The following is a 12,575-nucleotide window of genomic DNA, read 5'->3' as shown; positions in this document are numbered from 1 at the left end:
GCCGGGCCCTCCGAAGCGCCGTGTCACAGGGACGCGGGTGCGTTTTGGGCACCCGCTGCTCTTTTTAGTTCGTTGAAAAAATCGTCTTTTCCCAGAGGTTTCGCTCGAGCCCGCTGGAGCAGCCGGGGAGCGTGAGGAGGCACTGGAGTCATCGGTGGTTGCGCGGGTTTAGCGCCGCGTTCGTGGCGCTTCGGGAAAAGATAGGAAAGCGCAGGTTTTCATGCAGAATAAGGAAAAAAACCCCTAAAGTTAGGTAAGAGCTCCTGGGTGCTTTTCATAGGGCGGTTTTGGCTGGATTCTGCCTTTGATCTGGTTGATGCAGCTACATGGGGGAGGAATAAGGCAGCACCTGGTTATGGGTGGAAGGTGGGGTGGGAAAAACACACGTCTTGCTGTTTCCCTGGGTGGAATTGGTGTTTGGCCCTAGGAAAAACCCACATGTTGGTGCGGGAGCTTTATGCCTCTGAGTGAGGAAAGCTGTTAATGGCAGTCTTGCTCCCTTCCCGTTTGAGGATGTAGAATTTGGAGAGCTCCATAAAGAAGGCGTGTCCCTCTTCAAAGTTGAAGTTAGTAATAATGTAAAAGAACCTGCTTTCTCATTAGTTCCACGTCAAAGAGAATAGCAGTGCCATTAATGGAACGCCATGTGTAGCATATGCAAAAAACCTTCTATCCAGTCAGAATATTCTTTCAGTTTGTGCCTGGTGTCTTTCCTAAGCATGTGCCTCAGAAGCAATGGTGTGTTACTTGAGATGCAGTCGTTGATGTTGCAGCACTTGCTGGTCCCAGGAGCACACTTTACAACAGAACCGCTGGCTATAAATGTCTCTTCTCGTGTGTAGATGTGCTGTAGTTACCCATGCTACAGAGTGACCAGGCTATGCAAAAATTAAGTTAAAATTTCAGGTCTGAAGTTACATGTGTTGACAGAATTTAAAATATGTTCATCTAAGCTGCCTATCCTATAAGGAACAATTTGGAATCTTCTTTTAGGGGTGTAATTGTTAGGGGATACATTTCTGTGACTTACCTTCTCTGATGACAGCTTATCACACTGAAGAATGGCTGTCCAGTTCTCTCATGGGTCACATTATAGCTATAACATGTTCCTAATTCAAACTGTTGTCAAGATGTGTGCTTTTGCAATTACCTGTTTGCTGTAGCTCCCTGAAAGGTGGTTTGGAAGCACTGGTCCTTGGCATCCAAACCAAGATTGCTAGTAAATATATTCAGTGGTTTGTGTGAGTGCTGTAGACTGGAGTAACTTATTTTGTTCTGCTGAGGAACTTCTAACAGTGGGGCCCTTTGGCTTGTTTTTATGGTCACCTTGAGGAAAGAATAAGAACAGATTTTCCTGGGGAAGTTCAGTAGGTTTTGAATACAATAACGTGTAGTATGGAGTTGTGTTTTGAAAGCTGAAAATATTTGGCTTATCTGGAAGGTTTATTTTACATTGTAAGACTCTATTGATGGCACAGTTCACAAAATATGCAATGGTCTCGTTTAAAACCATCTTTGCCTGGAAATTGATTGATAACTGTAATTGTTCATGATAAGGTATTTTAGTGTTCCTGGGATTATTTTAAGTGTGTGTCAAAAAAGTGTGCCTTCTCTTCTTGAAGGGAAAAGTAAAGAGATGTAATTGAAGATTGACTGAAGTTAGGAATGTCCTAGGCTAGGATCAGGGAGTAGCGATAAGACTTGACAAGAATGAAGTGAAAAGCATCAGGAGTTTTACAAGGGAACTGTGTGGAAAGGCAAGGACTATTCTTGGATGCCCTTGCTAGTCTGTGTATGGAACAAAAGTGGCTGGGGCTGATTACAGTAAAACTACAGCTATGTAAGTAAAAGGCATTTGGATTGGACACAAAATACACCTGAAATGTATCAACAAAGAAAGATGTATCTGTCTCTTCATCTGCTTTAGGAGATGAGGAGGAGACCACCTCCATGACAACCTAGCTGAAGTAAGGTAAGCAAGTTTTATGCTAAGAAAGCAAGTCTAATATCTGATTTATATATGCTACTTTAGCTGAGAGCTGAGAAGTCCCAGGAGGTGTGGGTAGAAATTTTTTTAACTTTTTGTCCTAATACGGTGATTAAGAACATGAAAATGGGGGTAGTTAAGCTCGATGTGATAGTCTCCAGACAAAGGTGTTCGGAAGTACACTGTAAGATACAATGTTTGCATATGATAACTGAATAATTTTTAAATCTTCAAGGCAATATTATTTTCAGCTCTAGAATTGGCCAAGGAGGTCTGAATTAGCAGTATCTAACAGTATCTGTAGGTTTTTACTAAAATAAGAATAATTTTTTAAAAACCCTAGTAAAATTTGCAGAGTACTTTTGAGATTAATCACTGTTAATAACTGAGAAAATAGGTAAACAGACTTGCCATCCTCCAGGTAAATCTGTGGGAATTTTCATTCTGCCGCATAATGGCATGGATTCTGGGTAATCATGAGGGATAAAAAAATTAATGTAGTTATGTAGAATATAGGTGTTTGTGCAAGGAAGGGAGGCTTTTGATGTTTTCCTAGTGTTGACATAGTGCTAGTGTGTGAACACTTCTTTATGGTACTTCTGGGTTTTGGCTGTCAGTTCAGTGTAGTCAATATTCAATTAATAGATCTTAAAAGGAATAAGGAAAAAAAAAAAAGAGTTTTCTTTTTGGACATTGGAAGTACAGTCATACTAGGATGTGACACTGTTTGACCTCTATATGTTTTGCTTGATAGTACTTGCAGATGTTATTAATTGAATGATAAATAATTATTGGTACAATTCTAAGGTCTGAATTGCTTAGCAAATCTGATAAAGCCAGGAAGAAGATTTCTGCTTCCAGTATAAGGCAGTACCTTAATTGCTGAGATATTTAGGGCTGTAGTGGTAAACAATTAAACCTCTAGAGAGCAGTGATGTAACCAAGAGGGTGACTGCTTTCTCAGGCACAGAAAGCAACTCAATAGCGGAGTATTTAGTAGTGGTAGTGGCTAAAAGTCATACAAGCTTTGAAAATTTCTTACAAGAGTAAACTAATTGTCTGGATTTGTCTTTCTTTTCAGACTTACTGTGGATAGAAATTAATAGCATCCAAAGGATAATTATATGTGCAGTGGTATCTATAATCTGTCTTCCTTCTGTTTCTAAATTCAGACAAAGAACAAATTCAGAAAGAAGCCTTTTTTGGCAAGACCATTGAGGAAAGTTGCATAGGCAAGTGCTTGATATGATACTGCTCTAATACAAAATGAGATTTGTATGTGTTACAGATGTAAAGCAAAAACTACAGGGCATCAAGGTTTTTCTTTTGCTCAGCAGATTAGATGGAGAGGTGTGGGTATTGAAATTCATACTTAGATTAAAGATTTTCAGGTTTCCCTGAAATTATAAAGATATTTGCATTTAAGCTTTGACTTTTGCACTTCTTGGATGATTTTGAAACAGAAAATGTTTTCTGAAACAGTCTTATACTTTAGATGCTTACAGCTGCAATTGATATAAACTCTGTACTCATCTAAACATAGCCGTTGAAGATATGCAAGTCAGTAGTTCTGACAGTTGGATAATAGTATGTCCTGAGTTTGTTAATTTAATTTTCCCTAATGAAAGGGCTGTTACTTTTTTGCTACACTGTAGAAACTGATTCAATTTGATTACTTGTTCAGATTTTTAAGGAATGAGGTAAATGAGACTTCTGTCTTTCTTAGTTCTTAGAAAGGCACGTATACAGCAGTCAAAATCTTGCTAGATTTATGGCTTGGCAAGATAAGGGAACAGGCTACAAGTGCTTAGTTAGGGACAGTAGGAAGAGAAAATGTCTGAGTCAGGACTGTTTAGTAATAGTATAGCACTTTAGTAAAATACTGTAGTGACAATACTTTATGATCTTTATTTCTTGGTTTTATGTGTGGGTTTTTTCTCTCACAGACAATTTTAGGGGTTAAATTGAAACAGTATTGATAATGTCCTTGCAATCATATTTAAAATCTAAAACTTTCAGTTCTTCAGATAACCAGGATGCACTTCCAGTGGGACTGGCTGTTCTTGGGTGTCCTCATAATTAGCTTAGTGACTGCAGAAATTGAAAATGAAGGGACTCTGGATGCAGATGTTGAAGTGGAGGATTTTGACAAGCAGTCTCAAGATGCCGATGTTGATAGAGATAAATCTTCCTTTGAGGTAAGATGACAGACATCTTTAGATAAAGCTTGTTTAATTATAAAATACTAAGTTATAAGTAGTAGAGAAATTCGTGGACAAATGCATTTTTAAAAAAGCAAGTTAACATGCAATTGGCAACTAAGTGGGTGTCAGCCCCCCTAGTCTGAGTTTTAGCATTGCTCTTTTTGACTTGTAGGAAAAGCTTAATGCAGTTTAGTGATTCTGTTATGCCAAAGTGTAAAATCAGATTCTCTGCCTGTGGTGGATAGTCATGAAAAAAGTTTTGCTAGTCTGTGTTTAAGTCTAGATTTGACATCTCATATAAACTATAGATCTACCTAGAAAGGTTGGACCTGCTGATCCTTGAGGTCCCTTCCAACCTGGCATTCTGTGGTTCTATGATCTAGAACCTTTTGTTGCAAGTCTTAACCTGCCATTTCTAGAGAAGAAGCAGAAAACATCTTGGTCTTGCTGAGATTTTGACTTTAGACCAGTTTCTTCATTTCATCAGTCACAGCTGCTTTTTGACACTTTCTTTATTCCAACACAATTTTTCTGTATTTGTTACATTGTACTTCATAAGAGATGTGGGCATATTCATACATTATTTTTCAACTTTTGTCATTTTACTGTGTAGCCCAACTGTAAGATGCCAAGTAGCTGGGAAAACAGAATTTAAAATGTGTATAGAAAGAAGTAGGGAGGAAACAGAAAATTGGTGCAAGTTCAGTAAATGTTCTGGGATTTTGTTGCATGTAAGATGTGTTTATTTATGGGCTTTGAACACAGGAAACAATTTTTTTAAGTCGCAGATGTGAGATTTCTCACTGTTAAAGGCATGCACCCCAGCTGAAGAAATGAGTGACATGGAGAGCAGGGAAGAATGGATTATTCTGCTAGATGTTTCTAATTAACAAAATCCAGTGGTGTGTCTGGAAGGACTGCCTCTGTAAGTGTGATAGTGTATTTCAAATGAAAAATTGTAATTTGTTACAGTGTGTAGCTGTATGTGTCTTTTAGGTTGTGTACCAGACTCCAAAGCCAACTGGGGAAGTGTATTTTACAGAAACCTTTGATGGAGGATTGACTGGGTAAGTTTATGCCTTAAAATTATAAACGTCTACTTTCTGCAGTTTACCTTACAGTGGCAGGACTTTGCATTCATTTTTCTAGTGTCTTTATAAAAATTAAGATTTACAAGGTTTAGAATTGGGAATGCTGGTAATGCTTGCTTGAAATACGTCAATGTTAAGCTGAACAGTTAACATTTCAGGTATGTTTCTATTTTTTGTTTTTTAAGTAAGTTTTTAATAAATTCTGGGTTTGTGGACATTAAGAGAAAAAAACCCTCAAAGATGAGTTTAGCCACTTGAGTTTAGCTGAAAGGTGAAATGCATGGCCATTTCTCTGCAGGAGCAAGTTCTTCCTTCCTTTTCACATGCACTTAGGTATATGTAAGAAGGCAGTGCCTTCAGCATTATAGATGTAACCTGGATTGAGGAAGACTTTTTTTAGCTGATTTTTTAAATTAATTTATCATCTTGCTTTCCATAATCAATAAGAAGTAGATACTTATGAGACTACTGAAGTGCTCCTAGGTACTTTGACCTCACTGCATTGAAATTTTAGGAGAATCTTCAGATTTATCTCAACAATTCCTGAGAAATTTTTGTCTTGTGAATGTCTTAAGTTTTCTTCCAACAGTATGGCAGTGTAAGGTGTAACTGCTGCTGAGTGACTTCTGTTGCTCAGTTGGACTCTAGTCTTGAAGATCTTCCAACTGTAACGATTCTGCAATGCTGTGAAAAGCTGTGTATTGTGAGCTATAGTCAGTTGCCACCAATGTGCTGTTAATAAGAGTGAATATAATATATTTCTGAAATAGAATTACCACTTTTAGTTGGAAAACAGCTTGTCTTTTAGTCTTGTTTCTAGCTCAGATATAAAGAGTGTAGAATATCAAGGAGAAACAAATTAGTACCATGTACATGTGATCTGTATGATCACTGAGTTTTCTTTTTAATCAAGCCAGGTTAGCATACTGTCACTGAGTCAAGTTAAATAAGTGTGCATGCAGGTGTAATCTGGGAATGGAGTAGAAATTTCTGATGTGATGGATTGTTAAAGTACTTCCTTGCTATGATAAAAGCTTTTAAAATGTGACAGTAAGTTTCTGGTTTTTAATGACAAATCAGGTGTTGTTACAGGTATATTCTTTTCCTGCACACTTTTCCTGGACACTGCTGAACAAAAGTTATCTCTTGATTTGTGAAGAATTGTGGAAAAAGATATTTTCATGTTACTAAAATGGATGGAACAAAAACTAACTCTCCTGTGAAAAACCAGGCAAAGGGGTGAAAGGAGATGGAACAGGATATATTAATTATGGTAGAACTTAAAGCTGGTTATATTTTTACTTCCTGTGGGGCTGAGATACAGCTACTGTAGGAGTGAGGTAATGCAATTGTAATATATGTATGTCTGTTAAAGGATGCACAATTTAAACTGTAAACAAAATAATGTGGTAGCAGGTACCAACAACTTTTGTAAGATTGAATCTTACTCCCTTTTTCCAGTTGTTTCTAAACTTGCCTTCTGTTGAGTTACTGGGAATTCAAGCAGAAAAGACACTAATCTCTGAAATACTACATGCAGATAATAATTAGGAATGAATGAAAATAGTTCTTTACAGAATAAATAATGAGAATGTAGTTTTATAGTTGGTACAATTAAGAGTTCACCAGCACTGTTGGTTTGAGATATTCCTGTGCATGGCTCAGAATAGAACCATCCAACCAGATGAGGGTGGACTGCCCTTTATTCCTTTTTTTCCCTTCTCTTTTGTCCTCCAAATGAACACGTTGTGTGTAGGGTATGATCATGTCTCTTTGGTAACCTCAATTTGTTTGCCTTTTGAATAGTATCAGGAGTTTGTTTGCCCTGTTGGGATCCCCTTACATGCATTTGGATGTAAGGGGTATGCACTACAATTATGTAGTGCATAATTGTGTTTGTCATTTGGGCACTTATCTTTTCCTTTCAATCCTCTGCTCTGCATGTGTACTGTTACTGTCAGATAGTGTTAGATGTCTTTGGGTGATTTTTTTTCCTTTCCATTTACATTTGAACCTTGCTATTTTCCATGTATTTTTGACATTGTAGTCTTAGGTAGTATTCTTACATTCTGCCAAACTCAGCTTGTCTGTAAAACTGAAGTTTATTAAAAATAATTTAATTACTTTACAGTTATAATTTTAATTTACATTCTTAGGAATTATTTTGAAATGCTATATTAGGCTAGTCTATTTTTAATTTTTCTTTTCTACACTAAGTTCAGATGCTGAATGTCAAAAATCATTATCACGGGTTCACAGCCTTAAAGTGAGAGCTGGTTTTCCCATGCTTGTTAAATAATAAAGTTTTACATAGCTGGTTCAATGACTAGTATGCTTTTTGGTTTAGGTGGGTATTGTCTAAAACCAAGAAAGAAGACACAGATGATAGCATTGCTAAATACGATGGTAAGCAGTTCTAATGTTTACTTCCAGTACATAGCTTCTGATGTACTCTTGCATAGAACTTACCTTTGAAAGCCCAGATCACATAAATAAAAAATGTTGGTTTGTCTGATGGCTGCTACTCTGAAGTGGAGATTTGAAACGTTGCTCATTGGCTTCCTTAGCATGAAGATTTTTCTTTTGTCATCCCAATAATCTATTGTGATGAATAATACTAAAATACCCTCCGGCATCTGAATATTCAATACTGGTTGTTTATGAATAGTGCTTCTTGAGAACTGCCTTCTCTGAAACAATATCGGAGAGATTTACTGCTTCAATTTCAGTTGTTAAAACATGTTTCTAAAGCAGCATGTTCCATGTTGCTGCATCTTGATTCATGGCTTGGTCTCCCAGTCTAGCCTCTGAAACAAAAAAGTTAAACTGAACAATGTATTTCTTTCAATTTTCAATATATTACCTTAAAATGCTTTTTCAAAAGCTCTATTCTTGAACACAGGGTTTTCTAGTGGTTCTTGTACAGTTTATTTTTACAGTAGTAATAAAAATAAATATGGGACGTAGTGATGAAAGAGTTGGTTTGATGGCTTTTATCATTGGGGTTTGCACTTGACTTATAAATTTCTAGGCTAGAATTGCCTGCTTTAACATAATTTTAAACTGTTTGACAGATGTGTGATCTGTGGCAATAATTTTGCGACCTGAATTTATTTAATTTAAGAGAAAATGGGGAGAACAGAAAAAGCTTCTTCTGCAAAAGAAAAGTATTTGTCTCTGTTCTTATGTCAAACTAAAGCAATAAAATTTAATAAAAACTGGTAAGCAAACATAACTTGTAGGACTTTGATAAGCAAAACAGTACAGAACGGCTCTTTTTAAGTTTAGCAGTTACCAGAAATAACTGGTAAAATTAACAAAGTTGCAGAGGAAATATCCATATAGATGAGGTGGCTGGAAGCACGATGTCTCTCTGGCCAAAGATGGAGAAGAACTATCACCAAGGGGGTAAAGAATTCTCAGCCAGGAGTTGGCAGGCCTAATTGAGAGAACTTTTAACTGGGTTTGAACGGAGAAAGGGATAAAACCAGGCCCAATGTAGATGAGCCATGGGGTGACAGGACAAGTGTTAGCAGGGCTTATAGAAAGGGCTTTGAACTAGATGTGAAGGGGGGTGGGCATGTAAGTGGGCTTGCTAGAGAGAGGCCTGGGTGTAGCAGCTCAGGAACACAAGGCAGAGTGCTAGTATTTTTGAAAACCAGGTGGTCTGCCAGCCCTCAAGAGCCAACAGGGAAATACCCATGAAACACCTTAAGGGAGATAAGAGATATTCCTCTAAAAAGATGACAGGGCCAACAGCCCATGCCTTTACACAAATGCACACAGCATGGGAAACAAACAGGAGGAGTTGGAAACTACTATGTCGCTGGAACTTAGTGGCCATTACTGAAACTTGGTGGAATGACTCCTCAGACTGGAGTGTGGCTATTGATGGCTACAAGCTGTTCAGAAGAGACAGGTGAGGAAGGAGGGACAGAGGTGTTGCCCTCTATGTTAAGAAACTGATTGTGTGTGAGATGTCCCTGAAGAATAGACAAGAGCAAGTTGAAAGCTTAAGGGTAGGAATTAGAGACCAAAGCAACAAGAGGAACCTTGTGGTTGGTGTCTGCCTGATCAAGGGGTGCGTACTGATGACAGATTTTACTCCAGCTTCAGGAGGCATCGTGCTCACAGGCTCTTACCCTGCTGGGTGATTTCAACCACCCCAATATCTGCTGGAAAAGTAACACAGCGAGCTGTAGGCAATCTAGGAGACTTCTGGGGTGCCTTGAGGAGAACTTCTTAAGCCAGGAAATAGACAGCCCTACCCAAGGGGATGTGATACTGGACCTGATGGTCACCAGTGCAGGTGAGGTCATCAGGGATGTCAAGATTTGAGACAGCCTAAGCTGCAGTGACCATACACTGGTGGAGTTCACAGTCCCTAGGGATATGAGTCAGATGAGGAGTGTAGTCAGAACCCTGAATTTTAGGAAGACAAACTTCCAGCTCTTCAAGGACTTAGTTAGTAGGACCCCCTCAGAAACAGTCCTCAGGGACAAAAGATCAAAACAGAGCTGGGAGATCGTTAAGGTGGCTTTCCAGAGAGCACAAGATCTCTCAATCCCCAGGTGCAAGGAATCAAATAAGAGACCAGCACGGCTGAGTTGAGACCTGCTGGCCAAACTAAAAGGCAAGAAGGAACTGCACAAGCAGTTCAAGCAGGGAGTGATATATTGGAAAGAATACAGGACACTGCCCAGTCATGCAGGTATGGGGTCAGGAAGGCCAAGGCAGGCAAGGCTGGAGCTGAACTTGGCAAGGGAAGCAAAGAATAACCAAAAGGACTTCTACAGGTATATCAATCAGAAAAGGAATGTTAAAGAAAGTCTGTATGTCCCTGATAGACAAGGATGGCAAACCTAGTAACGGACAAAGAGAAGGCTGAGGTTCTCAATGACTTTTGTGCTTCAGTCTTCACTGGCAACCTTTCTCCTCTCACCTTTCAAGTTGAAGGGCCTCAAGATGGGGAGCAGGAGGAGGAAGTCCCTCCCAGTGTAAGTAAAGACAAGGTTCGAGATCACCTGGGGAACCTGAACATGTCTAAGTCTATGGGACTTGATGAGATGCATCCCAGAGTCCTGAGGGAACTGGCTGATGTAGTTGGCAAGTCACTCTCCATGATACTTGAAAAGTTGTGGCAGTTAGGTGAAGTTCCTGGTGACTGGAAAAAGGGAAACTTTACACCCATTTTTTAATAGGGTAGAAAGGAGGACCCTAGGAGCTACCAACCTGTCAGCCTCACCTCTGCCTGGGAGTATCATGGAACAGATCCTTGTAGAAACTCTGACAAGGCACATGGAGAACAGGGAGGTGATTTGAGATAGCCACCATAGCTTTATTAGAGGCAAATCCTGTCTGACCAACCTAGTGGCTTTCTACAATGGAATGACTACATCAGTGGACAAGGGAAAAGCAGTGGATATATCTGGAATTCTGCAAGGCCTTTGACATGGTCCCCCCACAACATCCTTCTCTCTAAGTTGGAGAATTGGCTGTATGGTCACATCTAGAAGGTAGTGGTCTATGGCTCTATGTCCAGGTGGAAGACTGTGACATGTATCCTCAGGGGTCAGTACTGGGGACCAGTGCTGTTTAATATCTACATCAAAGTTATAGATTGAGGGCACCCTTAGCAGGTTTGCAGATGACACCAAGCTGACTGGTGTGGCTGGTATGCCAGGGGGATGGGATGTTGTCCAGAAAGACCTGGACAAGCTAGAGAAGTGGGCCTGTGTGGACCTTTTGAGGTTCAACAAGGCCAAGTGCAAGGTCCTGCACCTGGGTAGCAGCAATCCTTGTTATCAGTACAAGCTAGGGGATGATGTGATAGAGAGCAGCTCTGCAGAAAGAGGCTTGGAGGTACTGGTGGATGAAAAGTTGGATATGGGCAAACTGTGCACTTGCAGCCCAGAGGGTCAGTCACATCCTGGGCTGCATCAAAAGAAAGGAGACCAGCAGGTCAAGGGAGGTGATTCTGCCCCTCTACTCTGCTCTTATAAGACCCTACCTGGAGTACTGTGTCCAACTCTGGAGGCCTCAACACAAGAGGGATATGGAGCTGTTGGAATGAGTCTAGAGAAGGGCCACAAAAATCATCAGAGGGTTGGAGCACCTCTCCTATGAAGACAGGCCCTCCTGCTTAGCAGACTACAAGAAACTAGGGATTTGTCAACATACGTGTCTGCCCTACCTTAATGAACTTTCACAAACTGCCCTTCAGTTGGATAAAAGTAAATATCTGTTTCATTCAGATTTCACAGTATATGAAACTTCTCTAAAACACATGCTGAAAAACTCATTATGTTTTCTTCCTTTTGTTTACATTGGCACAGGCTTTTTTTGAGATTACAGTGAATTGTAAAAGTAGTCTTTTGTGCTGTGTTCATTCCTGGGAAAAAAAAAATAATCAGTGAATATTGTGCTGCAAATCTCTGAGAAAATGTAACTTCCCTTTTAGAAATCGTGTTCTTTAGATATTGTCCATATGTGTAATTAACTGTGTTTTACCCAAACTTGGAGAATTTATAATCATATAACCTTTTATTTCTAAAACTGTAGGCTTGTTTGTGTTTAAGATCAAATCTGATAACTCTTGGAAAGAATTAAGGGTGGATGGCTTCATCTTCCATGTGATTAGATTTGACCTGAAAGATTGTAATACTATAGCAGCAGGAGGGGAAGAACCATGCAGGTCTAGCTTGCACAGTGCCTTGTGACTAATAGTTTTTTATGTGACAATGGTAGGAATAAATCTAAAATCTGGATAAATATTTTATGCTTGTCTAGGCATTGTGGGATACCACGGCCTAGAGATACAGATCTACAGTATTAAAGTTTAAATTTTATTTCTCTAAATTTGAGAAGAGCAAGGAATAGTATATACTTTACAAATATGCCATCTTTATAATGCTGGAAACTAGCATTATCTTAGTTGGCTAGAACTAATACCTTTTTGGTGAAATGGGAGAGTGGGATTTCCTGTGTAGAGCTTTGCATACCCGAAGTATAGGCATCTCTTCAAATACCTGCCAGTTTCTTAAGGCTGAAATAGACTTTAACTGTAAAGCTCATTAAGTATGAGCTAGAGCTTTGAAACAGTCTCTACGTTAGCAATGCAAGCATTAGGCTTGAATAAAATAACATATCTGAAATGTATTGGCTCTTTCATACAAAGTTGTGATTAAACAGAAATCCAGTGGATATTCCATGCTACAGATTTGTCCCACAATTTAATAACTTAATGAAATTTTGTGATGTATGAACATTTTATGATAAATGTGTAGCTTTCCC

General features: G+C 39.1%; 1 protein-coding gene across 1 annotated transcript in view; it reads left to right on the top strand.

Moving 5' to 3' along the window:
- Positions 1–4,023: 4,023 nt before the first annotated feature.
- CLGN (calmegin) overlaps positions 4,024–12,575 on the top strand; it is a 24,097-nt gene continuing 15,545 nt past the window's right edge. The window contains exons 1-3 of the mRNA XM_010008925.1: positions 4,024–4,185; positions 5,188–5,258; positions 7,630–7,688. Coding sequence (XP_010007227.1) covers positions 4,024–4,185; positions 5,188–5,258; positions 7,630–7,688 — 292 coding nt within the window. The remainder of the gene's footprint in view (positions 4,186–5,187; positions 5,259–7,629; positions 7,689–12,575) is intronic.

The sequence above is a fragment of the Chaetura pelagica genome, unplaced genomic scaffold (assembly GCF_000747805.2).
Source record: "Chaetura pelagica isolate M959 unplaced genomic scaffold, ChaPel_1.0 scaffold221, whole genome shotgun sequence".
Taxonomy (NCBI): domain Eukaryota; kingdom Metazoa; phylum Chordata; class Aves; order Apodiformes; family Apodidae; genus Chaetura; species Chaetura pelagica.
Note: the sequence above shows the minus strand (reverse complement) of the source record. Positions and strands in the feature narration are given on the sequence as shown.